Genomic DNA, 25,062 nt, shown 5'->3' with positions numbered 1-25,062 from the left:
AGGACAGGCATCAAATTACATGTACATGCCAGGGGTGCATTAGCACCCCCTGGCTTGAAGTGGTTTCCATCATGTACAGGGTTTAGAGTTTGGTTCCAATGGCTCTCAGCAACCTCCCCCCCCTCACACTGTACAAATTGTTCCAGCACCCCTGTAAGTGTATATTTCTGACTATGCAAATGATATGTTGATGTAATTTTAGCAGGAAGCAACTGAGCTAATGCTTGTATTAAGCCATGAACATGCCCAGTGTGAACTACATGTTTTCAGAAACCTGAGCGAACTCGGTCAGCTGAGTGCTCATTCAATTAATCTTAAGTGCTGTCTGTACTTGACTGCTTATTAAACGTTATTGACCAGATCTTCAGCTAGTGTAAATTGGCATTACTCAGTTGAAGTCAATCCCTTTACATTTTGTGAATGTTTTCTTGTTGCACTGATGTTTTTCAAAATGAAATAATAATTGTTTTCCTCATATTCCTTGGGGCATAGAGAATGTACACCAAGCGATGCAACTCACTGCTTGACTTGTTTTACAATCCTATCTATTATTCCTCTGTCACTAGCTTTCTCAACATTTTAACTATTTTACAAGGTGGTTTTTGTTTTAATCTGCTAGTTGAAATAGCATCAAAGCTACTCTTATGTTCACAGAATATTGTTTGAGAAACCTCTCATGACATCTTTTGTAGTTTGATAAATAAAAAAAAATCCCTTCCATTCTTTGTCAAATCCTGGGCCTTCAGGCTCAAAAGTAATTGGATATTTATATAAGTGGCAAAGAGTCCTGTGGCACCTTATAGACTAACAAGACGTATTGGAGCATGAGCTTTCGTGGGTGAATACCCACTTCGTCGGATGCATGTAGTGGAAATTCCCAGAGGCAGGTATAAACATGCAAGCAAGAATCAGGCTAGGGATAACAAGGTTAGTTCAGTCAGGGAGAATGAGGCCCTCTTCTAGCAGTTGAGGTGTGAACACCAAGGGAGGAGAAACTGCTTTTGTAGTTGGCGAGCCATTCACAGGCTTTGTTTAATCCTGAGATGATGGTGTCAAATTAGCAAATGAACTGAAGCTCAGCAATTTCTCCTTGAAGTCTGGTCCTGAAGTTTTTTTGCTGCAGGATGACTACCTTTTTAAATCTGCTAGTGTGTCCAGTGAGGTTGAAGTGTTCTCCTACAGGTTTTTGTATATTGTCATTCCTAATATCTGATTTGTGTCAATTTATCCTTTTACGTAGGGACTGTCCAGTTTGGCTGATGTACATAGCAGAGGGGCATTGCTGGCACATGATGGCGTATATTACATTGGTGGATGTGCAGCCAAATGTGTACCCAGAAGCTGCAAGACAAGCTCAAGAAAGAAATCAACAGAACTCCACTGGCCATCACATACAGTCTTCAGCTAAAACCTCTCCAACACATCACCAGTGATCTACAACCCATCCTGGACAATGATCCCTCACTTTCACAGGCCTTGGGAGGCAGGCCAGTCCCCGCCCACAGACAGCCTACCAACATGAAGCATATTCTCGCCAGCAATGACAAACCGCACCATAGTAACTCTAACTCAGGAACCAATCCATGCAACAAACCTCGATGCCAACTCTGCCCGCATATCTACACCAGCAACACCATCACAGGACCTAACCAGATCAGCCACACCATCACTGGCTCATTCACCTGCATGTCCACCAGTGTAATATACACCATCATGTGCCAGCAATGCCCCTCTGCTATGTACATCGGCCAAACTGGACAGTCCGTGCGTAAAAGGATAAATGGACACAAATCAGATATTAGGAATGGCAATATACAAAAACCTATAGGAGAACACTTCAACCTCGCTGGACACACAATAGCAGATTTAAAGGTAGCAAAATACTTCAGAACCATACTTCAAGGAGAAACTGCTGAGCTTCAGTTCATTTGCAAATTTGACACTATCAGCTCAGGATTAAACAAAGCCTGTGAATGGCTAGCCAACTACAAAAGCAGTTTCTCCTCCCTTGGTGTTCACACCTTAACTGCTAGAAGAGGGCCTCATTCTCCCTGATTGAACTGACCTCGTTATCCATAGCCTGATTCTTGCTTGCATATTTATACCGGCCTCTGGGAATTTCCACTACATGCATCTGACGAAGTGGGTATTCACCCATGAAAGCTTATGCTCCAATACGTCTGTTATACTATAAGGTGCCACAGGACTCTTTGCTGCTTTTACAGATTCAGACTAACAGACTCTGATTCTGGATATTTATATGGCTATCAAGAATATCCAGAGTTATAATTAATGATGATGAAAATTTTGGAAGGGATATTAAACCGCATGCTTCAGGGTTTAAGCCAATCTCTTACTATTAGAGAGCTGGATGAGACCTAATATGGAGGCAGATTATCCCTCATCTGCCTGCTGTTCCTGCACCTTGTCAGAGATTGGACACTGGGCTAGATGGTCCTCAGGTCTGATCCAGTTTGACAATTCCTGTGGTCCGGTGCCATGATTTCTCCATGTCCAGAGGCTGAAATAAAGGCAGAGAGGAGCTCACTCACTCCTCCCTGGCTTGGCTAAGCAGTGCTCCCCATGTGTCCCACTTTCGATGTGCAGCGAGCATTCCCCTTTCTGTTTCAATCTACTTTCACCGCTACCCACGCCTCAGTTATGGAAAATTAAGAAGTAGCACAGGTCACCTGTCACTTGTTCCCATTGAGTAGTCATCAAATTGTTGTTTTTTTGTTTTTTATTTGTACTCAAGGTTTCTTTTTCATATTGTATTCATTACTCAACTTCTGTCCTACACAAATCCATGCCACTTTCACGCCACTTGCAAATGGACTTTTTGCCCATTGTCTTCTAGTCCTGGTAACAGCAGGTTGCAGATGATTATTTTGTGGCAAAGATCATTTCATGTGATGTTCCATGATTGTCTTAACCCAGGGGTAGTCCAATTTTTGTTTTGTCAAGGTCCAGATTGCTTGGTCAAGGTATAATCAAGGTCCAGACTCCAGAGAAAATAATAAAGATAAGTAAATAAAAAATTGGGAGCAGGTCTGTTCAAAAGCATCTACTGGTCCGGATTTGGCCAGCAATCTGCCTATTGACTACCCTGTCTTAATCCTTTTCCTCCTGCAACATACATATAGGGTCCTGGTTTTACAATTTCTACTAGAGATGTTTCTAATATACGTATCATGGCTAAAGCGGCTATTTTGTTTCTGATAACACCTAAAATGTGCTAGGCAGAGGGCAAACCTTAAAATAAGACATAGTCCCTGGCAGAAGAGCTTCCAGTGTAAAAACACCAGGCAAATAAAGATAAAGGGCACAACATATGTGTGAAGTGGTGAAGGTGATGGCCATGTCTTCACAATAAAATATATTAATTGTAGTTCTCTTCCCCACCCCCTTCCACCCCCCGATGAATTAACCTCAGTTTCCTATCAACCTTGCCATTGTCTGTCAGCTAGTTTTGTGTAGGCATCATGGTAGAAATGGGTCGATAGGAAGGATTTGTTCATGGAACCTTTGTGAACCAACTTCAGAAAGGAGAATTCTTCCCTGTAGTATCTTACTGATGAGCAGAGTGCTGTCAAGATAAACCCTTTATTATGAACAGTAGCCACATACAATAATGGGGTAACAAAACCTTCTACTATTCTGTGTAGCTGCAGCCTGCAAATGCCCAGACCTGCACTTCTTTATTTTTGCCCCAGCAGGAAGTGTGCCATAGTGAACCAAAGTCTGCCTCAAAACTGTACAGGAAATGTGGAATCACTGGAAGACTTGCTCTATAGCCAGGGCCCTACCAAATTCACGGCCACGAAGAACGCGTCAAGGACCATGAAATCTGTTCTCCACTCTGAAATCTGGCTATTGTAGGGGGTGGAGGTATTTCCACCCTTCCTTTGGAACTGCCTTCAGAGTTGCGCGGCTGGAGAATATAGTATGGCGGCTGCTGGCTGTGCACCCAGCTCTGAAGGCAGCGCCACTGCCAGCAGCAGTACAGAAGTTAGGGTGGCGTGGTATGGGGGTCGGGGGGGTATCACTTTTTGTAGGGGTCAGGGTTGGCTTTATGGGTGGGTGATATGGTTGGGGGAGGCACCATGGTCACAGCCAGCCCTAGGCCCCTTTAGCGCCCGAGGAGAGGCAAGGGTCGGGATGTCCCAGCCAGGGGATCCTACCTTGCGCCAGGCTCCAGCTACTAGTCCCAGCTGGGCTGGGGAGGGATGGGACCTACTTTTGGATCGGGACTCCCACGGTTACAACAGATTTAAATATTTGAAATCATGAAATGGAAACATTTTTAAATCCTATGATAGTGAAATTTACCAAAATAGATGTGAATTTGGTAGGACCCTATCTATAGCATGTTCCCTACTTGGTCTCCCAATGTCCTTCCACAAGGATCAAGTGAACTACTTGGTTTTGCCCTTACTGGCTCAGTGACTGAGAAAATGCACATAGAAATCTAGCCTGCGTCTCTTCCTGGTAATAGAGAACTCTGTCAATGGCATCCCGAGGCCAACCTATCCCCAGACACTGTTACACCAGTGGTCAGACTCAGTACATGCATTAAGGTGCTGCAGGAATCCTTATTCTTTGCATCGAAGGCTTCCTTGCAGAAGAGTTTGAAGCTTATACAAACAATCGAAAAATCTTGCCTTTAAAAATTTCCTGGAGATGAATTTCAGACTGCAGTGGCTTTCTTACAGAGACATAGATGGTATGTTTTCACTGCAGTTGGGGCGTGTGATGTCAGCACATGGAGACATACCCAAGGTAGTGTTAATCTAGCTAGCTCATGTACCAATAGTGGTGAAGTACCCACCCAGGTAATCACTCAGGGTCCCTGGTGGGCTTGCACCTTTAGGAAGCCCATGTTGTTGGGCCTTCACTGCTATCAATACAGGAGCTAACTAGATTAAAGCTGTCCTGGCTACGTCTACACATGCTACAATCACCTGCCTCAATTGCAGTGTGGAGATACACTAAGAGTCATAGAAAATCCACTTTTAATGCATCGAATCCCTCTTTCACTGGCTTTACATACAATCTCATTTAATCCAGCCATGCGTACCATCTTTTCTTTTTATCTAGGTTGCAATCTAATGGATAAAAATGTGAAAACTTGTTAGCTTCTACTTGGGTTCATTATTGGCCAGTTGTCATCCTTAACTCTGCAAATCTCATTTTTTTTACAAGGGATTTGAACTAGCATCAAAAAAATAAAACTATTATCCATGGTAAGTACGTGTGTAAATCTCAAATTTAACTTAAGCCCACCAAAATACCAAGCATAATTTTCAGAGGTTCTAAGCACCTGCAGCTCCACTGGAAGTCAATCAGAGAACATGTGATTCTACCAAAAATGTGAATATATTTTATCTATTTTTATTTAAAAAATCATTTATCTATTTGAACTTGTGCATTGTGCGTTAAAAAAAAAAAGTAGAGGTCAGTTTATAAGAGTATTTGCCATATTCCCTTTATTCAGAATGCAAAATATGTTTTTTTAAAGTTACTGTGGCAATCAAATATCCAGCTCTTAAAAGTGCCCACGGTACTGTAGTCACAGCATAATATCGGTACTGCATTGTAGTAGGGAGCAACATGAGTTATACACTTTAGGGTCACTTAAAGATTTAATAGAATATGTTACAGTGATAGAAAAGGAAAGAGGCCTAATTAAATAAAGTCCATAGTGAAGCTAAAAATATACATCCAAGACAGCCTTGGATTAGGAAAGGACTGTACTATCTGTAATAGAGGTGAAATGGGATGCATAATCCATGGTTGCAAAATATCCCTTTACAACAATAGATCCAGTAATTGGCAAGAAAGGAGGTTTTGGGTGAGGAAACCATATAATCAGAAGCAATGTATTTTAAGGGAAATTTCTCTCCATAGTAGTACAAGTAGTACTAGTACAAACACTAGTAAGGACTGTTGCTATTCATGAAAGGAAATCAAACAAATAGCAGCTCAGGGCTAAGGGGATGTCTTTGATTTGATATTTTTAAGAGTACAAAGGCTAAGTCATCCTGGGTCATATCATAAATAGGGTTTTATATGTTTCTGTGTGAAGAAGGGAGGATAGTAACAGATCAATATAGAATTTTGTTTTTAAAGCCTCTCACATGACATACTGCCCTTCAAGGCTGTCTTGTCAGTGGGTGGCATCAGGGTTCTGAACAAGAATTATAATAGGAAGGCACTAGGATTGGGGAGATGCCATTTCTCATGCTTAGCAGAACAAAGCCACTTTGGGTCATCATCGCTTAATGCTACTCTTGAAGGTATAAGCTCAAAACTCAAGCACTGCTGTTTGCCCCAAGAAGTATGACCATTATCTTTGAAAACTCATGGTGATCGGGGGAGGTCCCAGATGACTGGGAAAAGGCTAATGTAGGTTGGATATTAGGAAAAACTTTTTCACTAGGAGGATGGTGAAACACTGGAATGCGTTACCTAGGGAGGTGGTGGAATCTCCTTCCCTAGAAGTTTTTAAGGTCAGGTTTGACAAAGCCCTGGCTGGGATGATTTAGTCGGGGATTGGTCCTGCTTTGAGCAGGGGGTTGGACTAGATGACCTCCTGAGGTCCCTTCCAACCCTGATATTCTATGATTCTATGACATGGATGGTGATGATATTTTTAGCCTGGATGCACTGATACTACAGTAAAACATACCCTAAATGGTTGCTTGCTCATGAATTTTATGCTTAGCGGTGGATATCCCCCTTGCTATTTTTCCCTGCCACAGACCATTCACATTTTATATGCTATTCCTTGAACTAAAAGAAAAAATAGCTAATATGGTACTTTGCTGTATGAGACTACTACTTAACCAGACTTTCAGATCTGTTAAAGATTTTTTTCCCCCTGATACATCTGAACAAACAGCATTGAGTTTTAACAGAGGAAGGAAAAATAACAAACTCAGGTTTGTTTGCTCTTCTGAAAAAGGATGTATGCCACAAGGCTCGCAAAGATTTGGGAAAGTTCCTCATTAAAGGAGCTATGCTGATTTGTGCCTGCTGAGGATCTGGCCTCTTGTGGTTAATTTCAAAGGGGAATTGTATTTGGGCCCCTAAATTCAGATCTGGGTGAGCTGTAATGCACTGAAAAAAAGTAGTAAGGAATGTGATGCACTTTAATTTTCGTATCAAACATACAGTTAAATCTTCATATGGTTTGCTGAAATTTTGATATTTTAGGCCAGAAGGGCCCATTATGATCTCCTATCTGACCTTCATAACACAAGCGATGGAATTTCACCCAGTAATTTCCTGCATCAAGCCCATATCTTTTCGTTGACACTACATCATCTTTTAGAAAGATAGCCGATCTTAATTTAAAGACTTCTGGTGAAGGAGAATCCACCACATCCATTGGTACAATAGAACCTCAGAGTTATGAACACCAGAGTTACAAACTGACCAGTCAACCACATACCTCATTTGGAATCAGAAGTATGCAGTCAGGCCGTGCGCGCGCACACACACACACACACACACACACACACCCTCCCCCAAAGATTCAAAGCAGTATTCAGTCAATGTTCAGTTGTAGACTTTTGAAAGAACAACCATAATGTTTTGTTCAGAGTCGTGAACAACCTCCATTCCCGAGGTGTTTGTAATTGAGGTTCTACTGTAAATTATTCCAATGGTTAACTACTCTGTGTTAGAAATTTGAGCATTGTTTCTAATCTGAATTTCCTTCGCTTCAGCTTGCAGTCCTTGGATCTCATTGTACCTTTGTCTACTAGATTAAAGAGCCATCTACTATATGATTTCTTGCAATATGTATATACTTATAGACCATGATCAAGTCACCTCTTAACTTTATCTTAGATAAGGTAAATAAGCTTCTTAAATTTGTCCACTGTGTGGTTGGTTTTCCATTTCTCCAGATTATTCTTGTGTCTCTTTTCTGAACCTTTCCCAATTTTTAACATCCTTTTCGATGTGTGAACAACAGAACTGGACAGTATCCAGTAATGGTCTCTAAAACAACCTCTCCTACCCCTACTCGCCTACTCAAGATTCTCCTGTTCATGTATCAAAGGACTGTGTTAATCCCTTTAGCCGCAATGTTGTACTGGTAGATAACTTAACTGTCAGTTTCCATGAATTCTAAATTATTTTCTGAGTCCCTTCCTGTAAACTTGACAATGTGTTCCCTGTTCAGCACCACCATGTTCTGGGGGGATGAGAGAGTTGACGGTTTCTTTTGTGCTCTGCTATATTCAGGTCCATAGCTGGGTGAGTCCTGGGGAAAAGTATTTGGTGAATTGGAACCTGAACATGGATTCACTTGTTTGCAACTTGCTCTGTATTCATTCATGCTCATATGGAAACAAGGTCGATTGCAGAGTAGCAGCCGTGTTAGTCTGTATTCGCAAAAAGAAAAGGAGTACTTGTGGCACCTTAGAGACTAACCAATTTATTTGAGCATAAGGTTTCATGAGCTACAGCTCACTTCATCGGATGCATAAAGTGGAAAGTACAGTGAGGAGATTTTATATACACACAGGTTGGTTGGTTTGTCTGTGGATGTTATTAGAAAGTTTTGTTGAGGTTGGAAATGTGTAGTAGGCAGATTTTAATTTCTTAGGCAACAGTGCAGAGAGAGAGAGAGAGAGATGAAGAGGGAAGAGGTCCCACTCATTATGTGGGTGAGCCCACTGCACTGAGGTTGCAAGGGCCCAGACCTTTACACCTGATTACCTGTGGGGAAGGTATGCTAGTTGAGGTGCTGATGAGAGCAGGGTGGTCATCCCAGCACTCTGAAACACCTGTGGGATGAACTGGAGACCTCGCTCCATCTCACCATCAGCACGCACAGAGTCCTCCCTGAGGGAGCAGTGGCAGAAGAGCACACAAGCTGCAGGACTCCGCACACAGGATGACCTATATGCAGAATAGCACCTACTTCTCTCCTTGGGTGAAGACCTCCAGAACCATAACTCTACTTCTAGTCTTGTTGAAAAGGGAGAAATTGGGCCTTGGATGCAGGAACTTCCTCTGAGGGAGATGGCCTTTTACACTTGAATAGGAGAGATGAAAACCATACTGTTGTTTTCAGTCCTCTCACCTCTTAACTTACTTTCCTTCCCTTAGAGGGATATTACTCCCTACCCCTGCAGGTGATCTCAATCAACCTCCTGTACTATGTGCTCATTTCTCCTCCTCCGAGTCATAGGAGACACTTCATGCTGCAGGAAATAGTTTTCTGTTTGTTTGTTCACTCTTTTAGCTGATGTATAAAGTGCTTTAAATGTATATCGTAACAGTGTTATTAAATGCCTGTAGTTTTAATGTTTGCTAAAATTCCAAGTCACTAATCTGCCTCTCCCTAGCTAACTGCTCCACTCTCCAACACAGGGAGCAGTGGGGCATCGCTTACTCCTCAATCCTCTCTCAAGCACTTCTTTCCCCCTCACACAGACTCCATGAAACCCATAGGCATCTGCTTTCTCCTCTTGCTTGCTCTCTACCTTTCTGACTGTCTATCTGTGCAGCTTCCATCAGCAAACTTACACCAACAAGCCCTGAGCTGGTTGTAACCATGTAGGCTCAGTTCTTGCTGTTTTCTTACCTTCAGGCAGAAAGTAATGTTTCCAAACAGGAATCTATGACAATATTTTTGCTCAACTCTGTCTGCAGTAAATGTTAGCTACATTTTCATTTTTAAAATTTTGTTTTATTATTATTTATTTATACACTTGGAACGGGGTCTTTATTTAAAGCATCAGAAATTATTCCCCTGGAAAATTGGGGGGGACTGGGGGGAATGGAAAAGGAAATGAAAAGTAGGAAAAAACTTTAAAAAATAAAGACAAAGATTTCTTTTCCTTACTCTTCCTTTTGTCCACTGCAAAGGGGGGTGGGGGAGGAGAAACTAAAAACAATTTTATTTTGGTTTTGAAAACTGAAATTAAATCTTTCATCTAATTAAGAAACTGAGAAATGCTATGAAAATTTTCATGGAAAATCTGCTTGTCTTTTACAAGAGTGGGGCACTTTTCAGTGGCATAAGTAGGAGTTAGAAGTCTCATTCCCATAGGAGTTTATCTTGTTCCCTCATAAGGAGCACCTGCTTTGTTAATGTACTAGGACAGCATGCAGTCTCTAATGAGCTGATTCAACATGCAGATTAGTCAGTTCCACATTGATTCTGTGTTAAGGCCTAATCCTGCTGTCCTTGGTCTGTTAACTGAAGTTAAAGGACATTCGCCTGAGTAAAGAATGTAGAGTAGGGTTCTTAATGTGTAGCCCACATTTGGTGAAATTAACCGTTCTATGCTGAAGCACCCAAAAAGGGCTTGCCTTTGAAATAATCTTCCATCATGCTTTCATTTATCTGTACAAGTTCTAAACTGAAATCTGTCTGTCGGTGGTGGGTTGACTGGGAAGAGGTGGGAGGGTATCTACACGCAGGGATATCTTTTTAACTTTGTGAAATTTCATAGAAAACATTGCAACACTTCCTCCTACACAAATAATTACAAGAGACCAATGACTAAGGAATTATCAAAGGAGACAGGGAAACCTGCTGTCAAGAGGGCTGTATGAGTTTATATTGCCTTTTTTTTTTAAATTGCCTCAGCAGTTGGTCTCATGAAACCCGTAGTTGTGGCATGTGCACCCTACTTGGAGAGCTATAGATACAAAGGAGACTCTCAGCTTGCTTTCTTTTATTTATTAACTTGTTTACAAAGGAAGTTTCTGGCCCTCTTCCTTGCAAAGGTAACCTTGAAAATGTGAACTGTGATATAAGCTGATTTACGGTTCAAGGAAACAAGTAACTGAGCTTTGCTTCTGCAGTAGGAATTGGGACAGACCTAAAGACCTTCCCCCCAATCTGTCTCTCTTGCAGGCATGGACTGACACGCTTTTTAGGTAAATTAAGTGTGGGGGTGTATCTCAAATACACATTTCATTAACCATCCCCTGTAGGGGAGTTGGGGGGCAGGTTTGCAGCAGGCACGGATAGGGAGATTCCTGGCAGTACTGCATGCAGCCACAGGGCAGCTCTTGGAGGCAGCTGTAACTTAGACTAATAAAGAGAATTGATCACAGAACTAAAAATTAATAGTAGCTTAGGTGAATAAAGTACACATATTAGGTGCCTTAAAGGAGTGAATTTCACAAAGCTGAAAACAATTATGAGCCAAGTCAACTGGGAGAAAGAATGTAATCAGAAAAATATGAATGATAATTGGGAATTGTTTAAGAACACTTTACTAGATGCTCAAAAAGCCACAATCAAGGAAGACAGCCATATTGTTAAAAAAAATGACCTGGTTTAGAGGGGAAGTGAAAATAGTTATAAAAAAATTAAAATATATGTATAATAAATAGAAGAAAATGGAAGTTGATGGTAATAAATATAAATCAGAAGAAAGGCATTGAAGAAAAATGATAATGGAAGAAAGTGACAGAAGGAAAAATCTATATCCTGTAGCTTTAAGGACAATAAGGAGATTTTTTTTAAGTATATTAAGAGCAAGAAGACTCCTAACAATTGTAAGTTTATAAATAATAATGTAGAAAAGCTTGAAGTGATGCATAAATATTCTGAATTTGGGGGGATAACAGATGAGGTAGTCATAGCTAATGATGATGATAACACTCTTACCATTTCATTAGTATCTCAGGAGGCTGTTCAACAGAAGCTACTAAAGTTAGACATTTTAAAATCAGCAGGTCCAGATAACTTGCATCCCAGAGTTTTAAAAGACCTCGCTGATGAGCTTACTGGGCCATTAGTGTTGATTATTCAGTAAGTCTTGGAATACTGGGGAAGTTCCAGAAAACTGGAAGAAAGTCCATGTTATGCCAGTATTTAAAAAGGATAATAGGATGACCAGGGTAATTTATAGTCCTGGCGGTCTGACTTCGATCCCAGGCAAGATAATGGAATGGCTGATTTGGGACTTGATTAATGAAAGGAAGGTAATGTAATTAATCAACATGGGTTTATGGAAAACAGATCCTGTCAAACAAACTTGATTCTCAATTTTGTGAGGCGTCCGACTTGGTCTCGCATGATATTTTGGTTAAAAAGCTAGAACAATATGAAGTTAACATGGCATACATTAAATAGATTAGAAGCTGGCTAACTGCTAGGTCTCAAACTGTAATTGTGAAGTAGGAATCATCAAGTGGGTCTGTTTCCAACGGGGTCCCACAGGGATCACTTCTTGGCCCTATACTGTTTAATATCTTTATCAAGGACCTGGAAGAAAATATAAAATCATCTCTGATGAAGTCTGCAGATGATATAAAAATTAGGGGAGTGGTAAATAATCAAGAGGATAGGTCACTGATTCGGAGCGAGCTGGATTGCTTGGTAAACCGAGTGCAAGGAAACAATACACATTTTAATATGGATAAATGTAAATGTGTGCATAGAATCAGAGAGGGGCAAGACTGGAAGGGACCACAATGGGTCATGTAGTCCAGTTTCCTGCACTCAAGGCAGGATTGAGTAATAACTAGACCATTCCTGACAGGTGTTTGTCTAACCTGTTCTCAAAAACCTCCAGGGATGGAGATTCACAGCCTCTCTAAGCAATTTGTTCCAGTGCTTAACTGCCCTTACAGTTAAGGAGATTTTCCTAATGTCCAACCTAAACTTCCCTTGCTGCAATTTAAGCCCATTTCTTCTTGTCGTTTCCTCAGAGATTAATGAGAACAATGTTTCACCATCCTCCCTGTAACAGTCTTTTATGTACTTGAACACTGTTACCATGTCCCCCCTCAGTCTTCTGTTCTCCAGGCTAAACAAACCCAATTTTTTCAATCTTCCCTCATAGGTCATGTTTTCTAGACCTTTAATCATTTTTGTTGCTCTTCTCTGGACTTTTTCCAGTTTATCTGCATCTTTCCTGAAATGTGGCACTCAGAATTGGACAAGATACTCCACTTGAAGCCTTATCAGTGGAGAGTAGAACGAAATAATTACAGTACTTACAATACTCCTGCTGATACGTCCCGGAATGATGTTCGCTTTTTTGCAACAGTGTTATACTGTTGACTTATATTTAGCTTGTGATACACTATAACCCCTAGATCCATTTCCACAGTACTCCTTCCTAGACAGTCATTTTCCATTTTGTATGTGTGCAACTGACTGTTCCTTCCTAAGTGGAGTACTTTGCATTTTTCCTTATTGAATTTCATCCTATTTACTTCAGATCATTTCTCCAGTTTGTCCAGATCATTTTGAATTTTAGTCCTATCCTCCAAAGCACTAGTAACACCTCCTAGCTTGGCATCATCTGCAAACTTTATCAGTGTGCCATTTATCTAAATCTGTGCCATTTATCTAAATCATTGATGAAGATATTGAACAGAACTAGACCCAGATCTTGTCCCTGCAGGCCCCCACTCAATTCTAGATTACTTCTCTCTGGGAACAGTTTTCCAACCATTTATACACGCACCCTGCAGGAGCTCCATCTAGTCTATTTTTCCCTAAATTGTGTATGAGAAAGTCATGTGAGACAGTATCAAAAGCCTTACTAAAGTCAAGGTATATCTCATCTACCGCTTCCCCCTTATCGACAAGGTGTGTTAGCCTGTCCAAGAAAGCTATTAGGTTGGTTTGACATGATTTGTTTTTGACAAATCCACGCGGACTGTTACTTACCACCTTATTATCTTCTAGGTATTTGCAAATTGATTGCTTGATTATTTGCTCCATTATCTTTCTGAATACTGAAGTTAAGATGACTGGTCTGTAATTTCCTGGGTTGTCCTTATTCCTTTTTTCTAGATTGGCACTATATTTTCCCTCTTCAATCCTCTGGAATCTCTCCCATCTCCCATGAGTATTAGAAGATCATCGCTAATGATTCAGGTATCTCCTCAGTTAGAGTATTTTAGGATGTATTTCATCAGGCCTTGCTGACCTGAAGACATCTATTTATCTAAGTAATTTTTAACTTTAACATATAGGAATAAAGTATGTAGGCCAAATTTACAGGATAGGAAACTCATGGGCAGAGAGTAGCCAAGCGTGACCCTGCCCATGCTCCGCCCTGAGGCCCTCTTCTGCATCCTGCTCTTCCCCCATGGTGTCCCTGTTCTTCTTGTCACCCTTACTCAGCCTCTCTCCTCAAGTGGGTGGGGGCTGGGGCTAGGGTGAGCCTGCCACCTGCCCAGGACTTGATGTGACTGGGGCAAGTGCTGGAGCCATCGAGCGCTCTGGGGCTGGGGCTGCCTGTCCAGCCGGGACTTGGGCTGGCTGGGGCAGGGCTCCTCCAGCTGCGGTGGGGAGCTCAGGGCTCCAGCAGGAGAGGGACGGGGCCTTGGGTGGAAGGAGCAGGGCTGAGGCCCAGGGTGAGCTTCCCCGAATGGGGTGTTCACGCGTCACCCATGGGCAGACCCTATCCTGGGAAGCAGTGACTCTGAAAAAGATTTGGGGATTATGGTGTCAGAAAATGCGTCAAAGCTGTGTATCCTACTTGTGCCTTGCTATGACCTGTGAGTCTTGAGAACACTACTGAGGACATGATGGAGTCTGGCACTGCTTTGAAGAAGTATTTCATTTCAGGACAACTATTCTAGGTGGCAGTCACCAGACCCCCATTAAGCAAGAGGATCTAAGCATTTGCCGAGGGGCGGTGAAGGGAGAGAGACATACCAAAGTCCATTTATGCTTGCCCTTTTTATGAATGACGGGACAATGCTGGGAGCCAGGAAACAGTAGGCTAGCAGTATTTCAGTAAATCTCTAGGGAGCTAAAGAAACAACTTCTAAACTGAAATACATTCTCCCTTAGGGTCCTTTTCCCACCATTGAGTCCAATTATTTTTTAAATGGGGGAGTATAATCCTCTAGGGATTCTATAAATATGTTAATGAGGCTGCATAGTCCCAGTTGTCCTGTTAAAAGAATTCACTATAGAAAACTAAGACCATTTCCTTAATGGAAGTACCAGAAGCTTTTTGCCTGCAAGCTAGATGTCACTGTACACTTTACTCTTGAATATCTAAATAATGCTTGACTACCTGTAAGTACATCAAAGCTTAATGTCTTAGTGGTTGAAATTGACCGCTTTATTTTTTTAACTGTGGATGCTGCAGACACTTAAAGCATCATTTGCAATTACTTCTAAAGCTGAGAGGCCAGCATCAAAAACATACACAGGGTGACTCCCTGCTAAAAAGGAGTTTGGCTGAGTGGGAATCAGTGAGTAAGCATTTTATTTTTCAAGTTTCTTTCTGACTAGCTATTTTGAAATGAGAATTATGAAAACGTTACCACGGCTGAGTACATAAAATTGGAGTGACTGATTAAGAGCTGTAAATGTAGGAACAGAAGCCAATCCTTAATGAGACTGATTGTGAGGGAACTGAGTGATTGTAGTGAAAAAAGGTATAAAAAAGTTGGCAGAGCAGTGAGAAGATGTATGTGCGCGAGAGAAAAGGTTGAGATGGAAATAGGGTGAGTCAATATAAAAAAAGAATTTGTTCTGAGTGAAAGATAAAGAGCGAGAGTCAGATCTTCTCCTTTGCAACTTAAAAAGCCTGCCAGTGAGCATTGTACTGACCTGCTGCCACTCCATTACCTAACCCTTCTTGGAGACAGCCTATGGCAGAATATATGTTGCAGGAAAATTGGTCCTTGCGATATGGTCGAATGGATATGATAGTAGCTAGCAGTAAGATGTGGTTTTCGTTCCTGGGTCTCCTGCTGTGTGACTTGGGGCAAGTCACTTTGCTTCTCTGTGCCTCCCGCCCCCAATTGTCAATCTTGTCTGTTTAAATTGTAAACTCTTTGGAGCAGAGATTCTCTTGCTAGCTGTTGTTTACCTATACAATGGAGCCCAATGTTGGTTGAGGCCTGTAGGCACTACTGTGACACAAATTATAAGGGTGCAGATCAGCAGCCTACCATGTGCAGGAAGTTGTCTTCAAGGCCCTTACAGTTACTAACATAATGCACCCCAAAGGTCTTGAAAGGAAACTGGAGCGTCACAGAGAACTTGTAGCAAGGCTGGGGATTTCTGGTCCTTAGAGTGCAGTTGAAGAATAGGTGACTAGTCCAAGACCACACAGCAAGTCAGTGGTAGAACAAGGATTAGAACTCAGGGAGTGGCAGGTTTCCAGTCCTGTGCTCTGTCAGTTGAACTGTGCTTCCACTTTCTGCCTCCGGGAGTGCAAATACACTTTCTTGAAGCATGGAACACTAAAGGGGAGGATGAGCAAGACAGAGAAAGATTTAAAAATACAATCTACCATTGTTTCATCTAATGTACCCCAGAGAAACCTTACCTCAGAAATGGCAGCATCCTTCCTTCAGTTATGGAAGCCACTGTCATGGTTGACAGAAAGAACACTGACAGGCAGTTGTCCCTAAAGACCCACTTTCTAGTGGAAGGAAGGGGAGGCGATTCCTCACCCACCAAGGTAATCTTTACAATAGAATGGAACCCAGTTTGCTGTATAATAAAGGGGATGGTTGTAAGAGATCCTCTCATCATCAGGAATATCGACAATTAGATGTGATGGCAACGAGGACCATAAGATAACTTTTCTACCAGGTGCAAAGATGTTGGAATCTCAGAATCATATGAGTAGATTTGTAAAGGTAACAGTCCAAGATGAAGACAGAGAAATGTTGATGTTGACAAGTGCATGATAAATCATATTGGAAGGAAATGTTCAAATCACTTATACCTATGGATGTTATGAGTCAGTTATACTCTCAAACTAGGAATAATGTTTATATCATCATGGTCAGCTCCAGATATGATCACATCTGCTCAATGCATAGTGTCAATCAGCAAACCAAACTGTACAGATTGATTTCATTTGTCTTTTGATACCTTTTAATAACTTCCTCCTGTCCAATCTGCACAACATGACACAGTGTCTCTAAACTTATGGCACTCTCCTCTCCTGTTGTCCCTGCCCCCAAAAGTCCCAGCTCTCTGGACTCCAGCCTGTGCATAAAGATATTAAAAGTACAAAAATTACTTTTCTAAATTTCCCTGGCTGAAAATATTCAGAAGCTTGCCAGCTGTGAAATGAATTTCCCCCTCGTCCTCTGTATTGTCTGTGATTGCTTTACAAAAGTTAAATAGTGTATATTGACAAGCGTAGTCTTCTGCAATGAGACTTTTGTGCTGTTCCTCTTGGCTCTAGTAATTAAAATAATGACTGTTTTATACTGACCAGGTATATTTTGGGAGTTGTATGCCTTCCTCTGGAACATCAGGATACCAGAGGCAACCTAGCAGACTAACAAGACCAGTGGTTTTCAAACTGTGGGTCGCAACCCAGTACTGGGTCGCAGAATGTAAGGCACTTGGTTGTGGTGGTGCTGCCCAGCTAAGGTAGGCTACACCCCACCTGTTCTGACACTGTGCTGTGCCCTGGAAGTGGCCAGCAGCAGGTCCGGCTCCTAGGTGGGGGGGCCATAGGGTTCCGCGTGCTGCCCCTGCCTCGAGCATTGGTTCCCGGCCAATGGGAGCTGGGGGGAAGCGGGCGGTGCCTGCAGGCGAGAGTCGTGCAGAGCCACTTGAGCGCCTTCACCTAGGAATTGGACCTGCTGCTGGCCACTTCCAGGGTGCAGCGTGGTCCGCGGTGCCAGGACAGGCTGGAAGCCTGCCTTACCACCCCCGCTATGCTGCTGACTGCAAGCTGCCTGAGGTAAGTCCGCATCCCAACCCTGTTCTCCAGTCCCCAGCCCTGAGCCCCCCCAAAACCCAGAGCCCCTTCCTGCACCCCAAACCCCTCATCCCCGGTCCCACCCCACAGCCTGCAACCCCAACCCCCTGCCCCAGCCCAGAGACCCCTCCCACACCCTGAACCCCTCATTCATGGCCCCACCCCGCAGCCCTCACCCCCGCACCCCTACCTCTGCCCCATCCCTGAGCCCCTCCCACACCCCAAACCCCTCATCCCCAGCTCTGTTGCGTCACGGGCATCAACAATTTTCTTCAACTGGGTCACCAGAAAAAAAGTTTGAAAACCACTGAACTAGACCATTGGTCTGTTCCTATTTTCCCACAAATTTGGGGCTTAATCCTGCAATCAGCTGCTACTGTAGATCTCCTTACTTCCATACAGAATCCTACTGAAATCAAAGGGACTTTTTTTTGGTTTAAGGATATACGTGGTAGTAAATGTTCACATGATCCATTCCAGGATAGTATCAATAACCTAAGCCTAGTCTTAAATAAGAGGTTTGTTTTAATCTCTAGATTAATACATGCTAGCCTGAGCAGAACCTTTAATGTATTCCATTAATTTTTCCTGTAATATGTTGCAACACGAATCACTGCTCTAATCTGGTGGTATCCATTTGATTTAGCATTAAAATGCTGTATGCAGATCTAGTCTTTTAGGGTATTTCTGTGTAATCACATACATCTCTATGATCTAACCATGCTGTGCAAGGAATATGGTTTCAAAGCAACACTTATCAGAAAACAGTTTAATCACAACTCGCAATTTATTTAAAATAAAATGCAGTTGAAAGAGGCAGTTAAGACAATAAGGGAAAACAATGGGACTTTCAGGGAGTTGTTTAGTTGAGGTGGTTTTAATATTGGATGAAAGTATTCTTTGGCACAAAGATGGATTCAGCCAAAGCTTGAGATGGGCAATAATAATTTTCTTTTTTCCATGTAAAGAAGAAAACCTTTCATCTGTCATTGCAATGTGTAAGGTTCATCATGGTTTAGCTAATATGGTACCCAGAAATGAGCAGATTGGGGGACTTCTTTAACCTTGATATGTTGTTTGCCACAGCTTCCATGCTTTCAAAGTTGTTGACACTTAGGCGTTGATGAAAATCCCACCCTTGATGCTAGGAATTTGAACTACTTGGAGCCTAGTTTTATGTTCCTAAAAGCTCCTGAGGGTTATATCTGGCCACCCCTTTCCCCAAAACCGTCTGTTTTTTTTGTTTTGTATCTCTTTCCTCTTAAACATGAAAGATGGCCACAGCTGGAGATGGGACATTGGGTGGGGAGGTCCAGAAGTGGCAATGAGCAGTCTCTCTCTCTCTCTCTCAGGGGGTTGGCTGGCTCGTTTTTGCTCATATGTCCAGGGTTTAACTGATCACCATGTGCTGGGTCAGGAAGGAATTTTCCCCTAGATCAGATTGGCAGTGACCTTGGGGTTTTTTCAGTTTCATCTCCAGTGCATGGCTGCTGGTCACTTGCCGGGATTATCTGCGTATATCTCACTGAATCTTTTCCCTGCCATTTTGGGGGCCTTAGGCACTTGTGCACCTTGGTCCCTCTCATTCTCTGTATGTGGCACATAACTCTAGTCTCCTGTGGGCTGTAATACTTTGGTCTAATTTCAGTTGGGTCCAGTGTGCAGTTGCTGGGTGGAGTTGGTGGCCTGTGATATAAGGAGGTCAGAGTACAGGCTAGTTGATCTGGTGGCCCCTTTTGGCCTGAAACTTTATGACTCCAGTGCTGCAGCCCATTCCAGGCACAAAAGTCCCATTGACTTCAAAAAGATTTGCACAAAATGCAGGATAGGTCTGGGTGCAGGCCCTTTGCGCTCTGATGAATTTCACCCACAGTGTTGCCTGCTGTGCTTGGGCTCCATAAACCCATCCCAGGCAAGGTGATAGGATGCAGTATGACAGTAGGAAAGGGGGGTAAATTTTTGTGCATTTTGTGATGAAGAACCAAAAGCTATTGGTAGCTGTCACTGTATAGGGTTGCCAACTTTCTAATCTCACGAAACCAAATACCCTTGCCTCACCCCTGCCCCACCCCTTCTCTGAGGCCCTGCCCCCTGCTCAGTCCATTCTCCCTACCCTCCCTCACTCACTCATTTTCACGGGGCTGGGACGGGGTTGTGGTGCAGGAGGGGATGAGGGTTCCAGCTGGGGGTGCGGGCTCTGGGCTGGGGCAGGGGATTGGGGTGCGGGTTCTGGGGTGGGGCTGGGGATGAGGGATTTGGAGTGCAGGAGGGGGTTTCAGGCTGGGGGGTGGAGCCAACGGGTTCGGAGTGTGGGAGGGGGTATGGGCTCTGAGCTAGGGACCAGAAATGAGGGGTTCAGGGTGCAGGAGGGGGCTCCAGGCTTGGTCGGGGGGGTTCGGTGTGGGAGAGGGTCCGGGGAGCGGGCTCCAGAAAAGAGTTTGGGTGCTGGCGGGGGCTCAGGGCTGGGGCAGGGAGTTTGGGTGTGGGAGGGGGTGCAGGCTCCAGGAGGAAGTTTGGGTGTGGGAGAGGGCTCAAGAATGGGGCAGGGGGTTAGGGTGTGAGAGGGGGTGTGGGGAGCAGGCTCGAAAACGGGACACCTGACAACCTTATTACTGTACCTGTTGTGGATCACAGCTGAGAGAGCCAATTTCAGGTCAGACTAACAAAAACTGGGCAGACACTCCCACACTGGTGTTTGTTCTATAATCAGATTTAACAAACCAGCAACAATTATGTGCTCCTGGATCACTATGCTAGCTTAATATGGAGCCACAAGCAGTCCCTTCAGACCCTCCAGCAGCCCATATTACCACTCGGACAAACTGGACTTCTGTGATGAAAATCACCACACATTGGGTTCTTCCAGCCCCAAGTCAATGGATGCTAAGGACCTTACACCAAAAACAATGTTGTAGCCAATCCTTTAGTAAACTAACTAAAGACTTAACTAAGAAAACAAATGAGCGTTATGAAAAGGTTAAGGCAGATGAAACACATTACAGTTGTATCAGAGTATGTAGTCCAAAATGTTAGCAGGAATGTTAAATCTGCTAGTTTTCTATAAGTCTCTTTGGGTTGACCAAGTAGCTTTGGGGACCTCAGTCCTTTTGTTCAAAGCTTCCCTTGTCAGAATTAACAGTTCAGAGATGGGGTAGGAAGGAGGTAGCCAGAGGCCTTTATTTCCCCTTTTTATATCTTGACCCTTTTTCTGGAAAAAAATCCTGGCTGTGTTACAGGTCAGGCAGTTCCATGGCATGTGTGCTCTGCCATCAGTCCTTCATCTGAATTGTGGATTCTAGCTTGCACCTTTGCCTACACGCTGTCTGAGGGGTCTTAAGGGACGACATGCATGTCCTTGTTTACACTTCTTTGTTATTTCTAAAGAGCTAGCCTGTGGGTGTTTCTCAGACCCACAACACGTTTGAGTTACAAACTCAGAGCAAATTTTCATAACTCCACACACAGCATCGATATACACATTATAACAAGATAATAATATTTAGCAGATTAGAACTTTTCCAATGATGCTTCACAAGGCATATTTATACAACATTTCACAATTTTGTAACAGTGTTGACCATATTAGTGTAGACTGTCACCTTCCCCGTTAGGCTGCATCACAGTACTTAAGAATGAAAAAGACCTACTAGATCATGTGCTTCTCCTTGCAATGCAAGATATGGTCCCCTTATAGAAAACTTATTCGATGTTAACACCCTTAACTTTAGTTTTAATTTTCATACAAAGTGGCTGCAAACTAGACAAAATAAGTGAATATTGCAAAGATAAAGACAAAGATAAAGACAAATCCTTGAAACTAAGGAAACAGTGCAGTGCAAAGCGGGGGTGTCGTTGACCTTTTTTGATAGTACAAATTTTAAAAAATGTGCAATGCAATTAACTTCGGCACACAAAAAGGTACAATACAATTCATCATTGTTCAAAGTACACAATGAACCTCCTCATTCTAAGCAATGGAATACAGTGTCTGCATCAGCTATAACTATTAAACTATCATTCTTACACTGTTTCTCTCATCATTGCAAAGATTTGGGATATAATTTTGAGAAGTAACTGATTTAGGATCCTGACTGAAAGTCAGTGGGACTTAGGTGTTTTTGAAAATGTGACCTGTGCTCCTAAGTCACTTCAGGGCTATTGAAAACTTTAGCTTTTGTAAAATGTCAAGGATATGTATTTTTGCTCATCACAAAGGTCCTGATCCAGCTAACCATTAGTCAAGTGAACACACTGATTGGGCCTAATTCTCTTCTCATTTACATAGGTATTACACACTTCTACAAGTTGACTGACTTGTGGAGCTACTCCTGACTTACACTAAGAATCAGGCCCATTGACTTCAGTAGTACTAAGGGCATAAAAGTAAGAGGTACTCATTAAACTAATACACATTTCATTTAGCCCTCCTAAATTCATTCACTTTCAACACACGTGAATATTGATTCCATGAAAATAATGTACGGGGGGGAAGGGGTTGGGAGGAAAAGGCCAATTTTAGAGTATCTGTGTGCTAACCAGAAAATTAGATTATCCTGAAATAGAGGAGTATTTATAACTTTAAGTGTATGAATGCAACATTGATTTTGCTTTGTTATATTTGTAGGGTCTCATGACTCCTTTAGCTTCTACATCGACGAAGCCTCTCCAGTTGGACCTGAACAACCAGAAACTGTCCAGAATTTTGTCTCCGTATTTGGGACTGTGGCTAAAAAGTTGATGAGAAAGTGGTTGGCAACACAGACGATGAACTTTACTAGCCAGCTGGGTGCAGGTATACGATATTTTGATCTCAGAATTTCCACTAAACCCAGAGACCCTGACAATGAACTTTACTTTGCTCATGGGTTATTTAGTGCCAAAGTCAATGAGGGCCTTGAAGAGATCAATGCATTTCTGACTGACCACCATAAAGAAGTGGTCTTCTTGGACTTCAATCATTTCTATGGGATGCAGAAATATCATCATGAGAACCTGGTCCAAATGCTCAAAGGCACGTTTGGGAATAAAATGTGCCCGGCTATATTTGCCCAAGAAGTAAGTCTCCAGTACCTGTGGGAGAAGGATTACCAAGTGTTGGTATTTTATCATAGTCCAGTGGCTCTTGAGGTACCATTTCTTTGGCCAGGGCAGATGATGCCAGCTCCTTGGGCAAACACAACAGACCCAGAAAAACTGATTCAGTTTCTTCAGGCATCAATCATTGAGAGAAGAAAGAAGGGCTCCTTTTTTATATCTCAAGTGGTGCTGACCCCCAAAGCTAGTACTGTGGTTAAGGGTGTTACTAGTGGACTCAGAGAAACAATCACAGAAAGGTAAGTTTCTGGAAAGCACTGTGTGTTTAGATTGATTGTGCTCATTAACTCTGCTTTTATCGCTCCTGTTATGGAAGGTTTAGCATTTGTTTTTTCTCTGCTATGAAGAATTAGAGTCAAAGTTCAAAGGTATCTTAAAGCATTTAAAGGAAACAATAATGAAAGATGAGTGCTTTTACCTGGAAAGAGAATTTGCACTAAAGCGTAAACAAAGTCCTGATTGTTTCTGGATACTTTTTTTCCCCACATTTTGTTTCTTACCATTTAACACTGCAAACATTTATTCAGAAAATGTGCTTTTTAGATATGGGCAAATCTATGCAATAACTGAACCCAGCCTGGGTTTAGTTATTGGCTCTGGGCACTGGTTCCAGGTACAGGAGAAAGAGGGATCAATTTCTGTCTCTTAACAAAGCCAGACAGTGTAAAATTTTCTTCTTTACAAACCTTCACACATCCAATGGACAGACATAGGATGGAGCCACACATCCTTCTTTGTTTAACTTCACACATCATATCAAATGTGGCTGGACTCTTTTTAGAGTCTATTTCCTTCCCAAACACTCAGGCATTCATCATATAGAAAGGGGTAAGATTCCCTGTGGATCTAATGCATGCACAAAGTGAACAGAAGGTTGACAGGTTATTAGCTGTTACATTATAAAAATCTGTGCGCATATAAGAAATTTCTGAGTGGACAAATCACAACCAATTTTCACCAAGGCACCTCTCTGTGACTATGTGCCTGCCAAATTTCAGGTGGCCACCACACTACCATTATGGCATGTCTACACTGGAATCAGAAGTGATTGCATCATGTGTCGACCTACTGGAGCTAGCTGTAATCTAACTAGCTCATGTACCAATAGTGATGAAGCTGTGGCAGCACAGACTTCAGGAAGGGCTCACCACTTGAGTATGTACCTGCCCGGGACCCCGAGTACTTAGCCCATCCTGAAATCCGCGCTGTTGTGGCTTCCTGGCTCTTGGTACCTAGGCTAGCTTTGATCCATAGGTGCTGCAGTCCCACTTCCAGTTGCAGTGCAGACATACCCTAAGGCACATTGCAAAACAAAACAGTTATAATGAGGAACAATGGTCTGTTCCTGGAGGAGGAATTTTCTTCCAGGGCAGATTGGAAGAGGCCCTGAGGTTTTTCGCCTTCCTCTGTAGCATGGGGCACGGGTCACTTGCTGGAGGATTCTCTGCTCCTTGAAGTCTTTAAACTACGATTTGAGGACTCCTACAAAAAAACCTCACACCTATATCTGTGCTATTGGAGTGGTGGGTGAAATTCTGTGGCCTGCGTTGTGCAGGAGGTCAGACTAGATGATCATAATGGTCCCTTCTGACCTAAATATCTATGAATCCATGTTAATGTTTTGTTCTCTTTGCAAAGATGTGCATATCTTGGGAAGGTCCAAAGGGAATACTGTCTCCTTCCATATGATGAATGGCTGAATGAATGGATGAACCCGCTTTTCCCAAATAATTGTGGTGCACACCCCAAACCCTCCCTTGTTGAAAGGGGATGAACTGTTTTTATGACAGCTTTCCAAAACAAATTCAGGCGGGGAAAAACAAGGTTAAACTTCAGCCAAAATGATAAGACAGCAAAAAAATGATATAAGTACTGTAAATGAAAATGACTTCAGAACAGAAATGCTTGTGCTACCTGACCCACAGATATTGCTACATGCTTCACCTATATAAAATCTGTCAGCTCCTTGGGGAAGGGAATGTCTCTGAGGGTACATCTATACTGCGATTAAAAAAAACCGGTGGCACTGAGTCGCAGAGCCTGGGTCAGGTGATACGAGCTCACAGGGCTTGGTCTTGTGGAGCTAAAAGTCTTGCTGTGTAGACATCTGGGCTCAGGCTGGAGCCCAGGCTCTGAGCCCCTCCCCACTGGCTGGATCTCAGAGCCTAGGCTCCAGCTTGAGCCCGCACGTCTACATTGCAACTTTATAGCCGCACAGCCTGAGCCGCGTAAGCCCAAGTCAGTTGACCCAGCCAGCTGTGGCTGTGCAGCGGGTCATTTA

The 25,062-nt window shown here is 42.7% G+C and overlaps 1 protein-coding gene across 1 annotated transcript in view; it reads left to right on the top strand.

The window, feature by feature from the left end:
- The window catches only part of PLCXD3 (phosphatidylinositol specific phospholipase C X domain containing 3), a 157,861-nt gene that overhangs the window by 71,179 nt on the left and 61,620 nt on the right, over nt 1-25,062 (top strand). The window contains exon 2 of the mRNA XM_037902933.2: nt 22,312-23,020. Coding sequence (XP_037758861.1) covers nt 22,312-23,020 — 709 coding nt within the window. The remainder of the gene's footprint in view (nt 1-22,311; nt 23,021-25,062) is intronic.

This window comes from Chelonia mydas, chromosome 5, assembly GCF_015237465.2.
Source record: "Chelonia mydas isolate rCheMyd1 chromosome 5, rCheMyd1.pri.v2, whole genome shotgun sequence".
Classification (NCBI taxonomy): domain Eukaryota; kingdom Metazoa; phylum Chordata; order Testudines; family Cheloniidae; genus Chelonia; species Chelonia mydas.
This window is presented reverse-complemented; position numbering and strand designations above follow the sequence as displayed.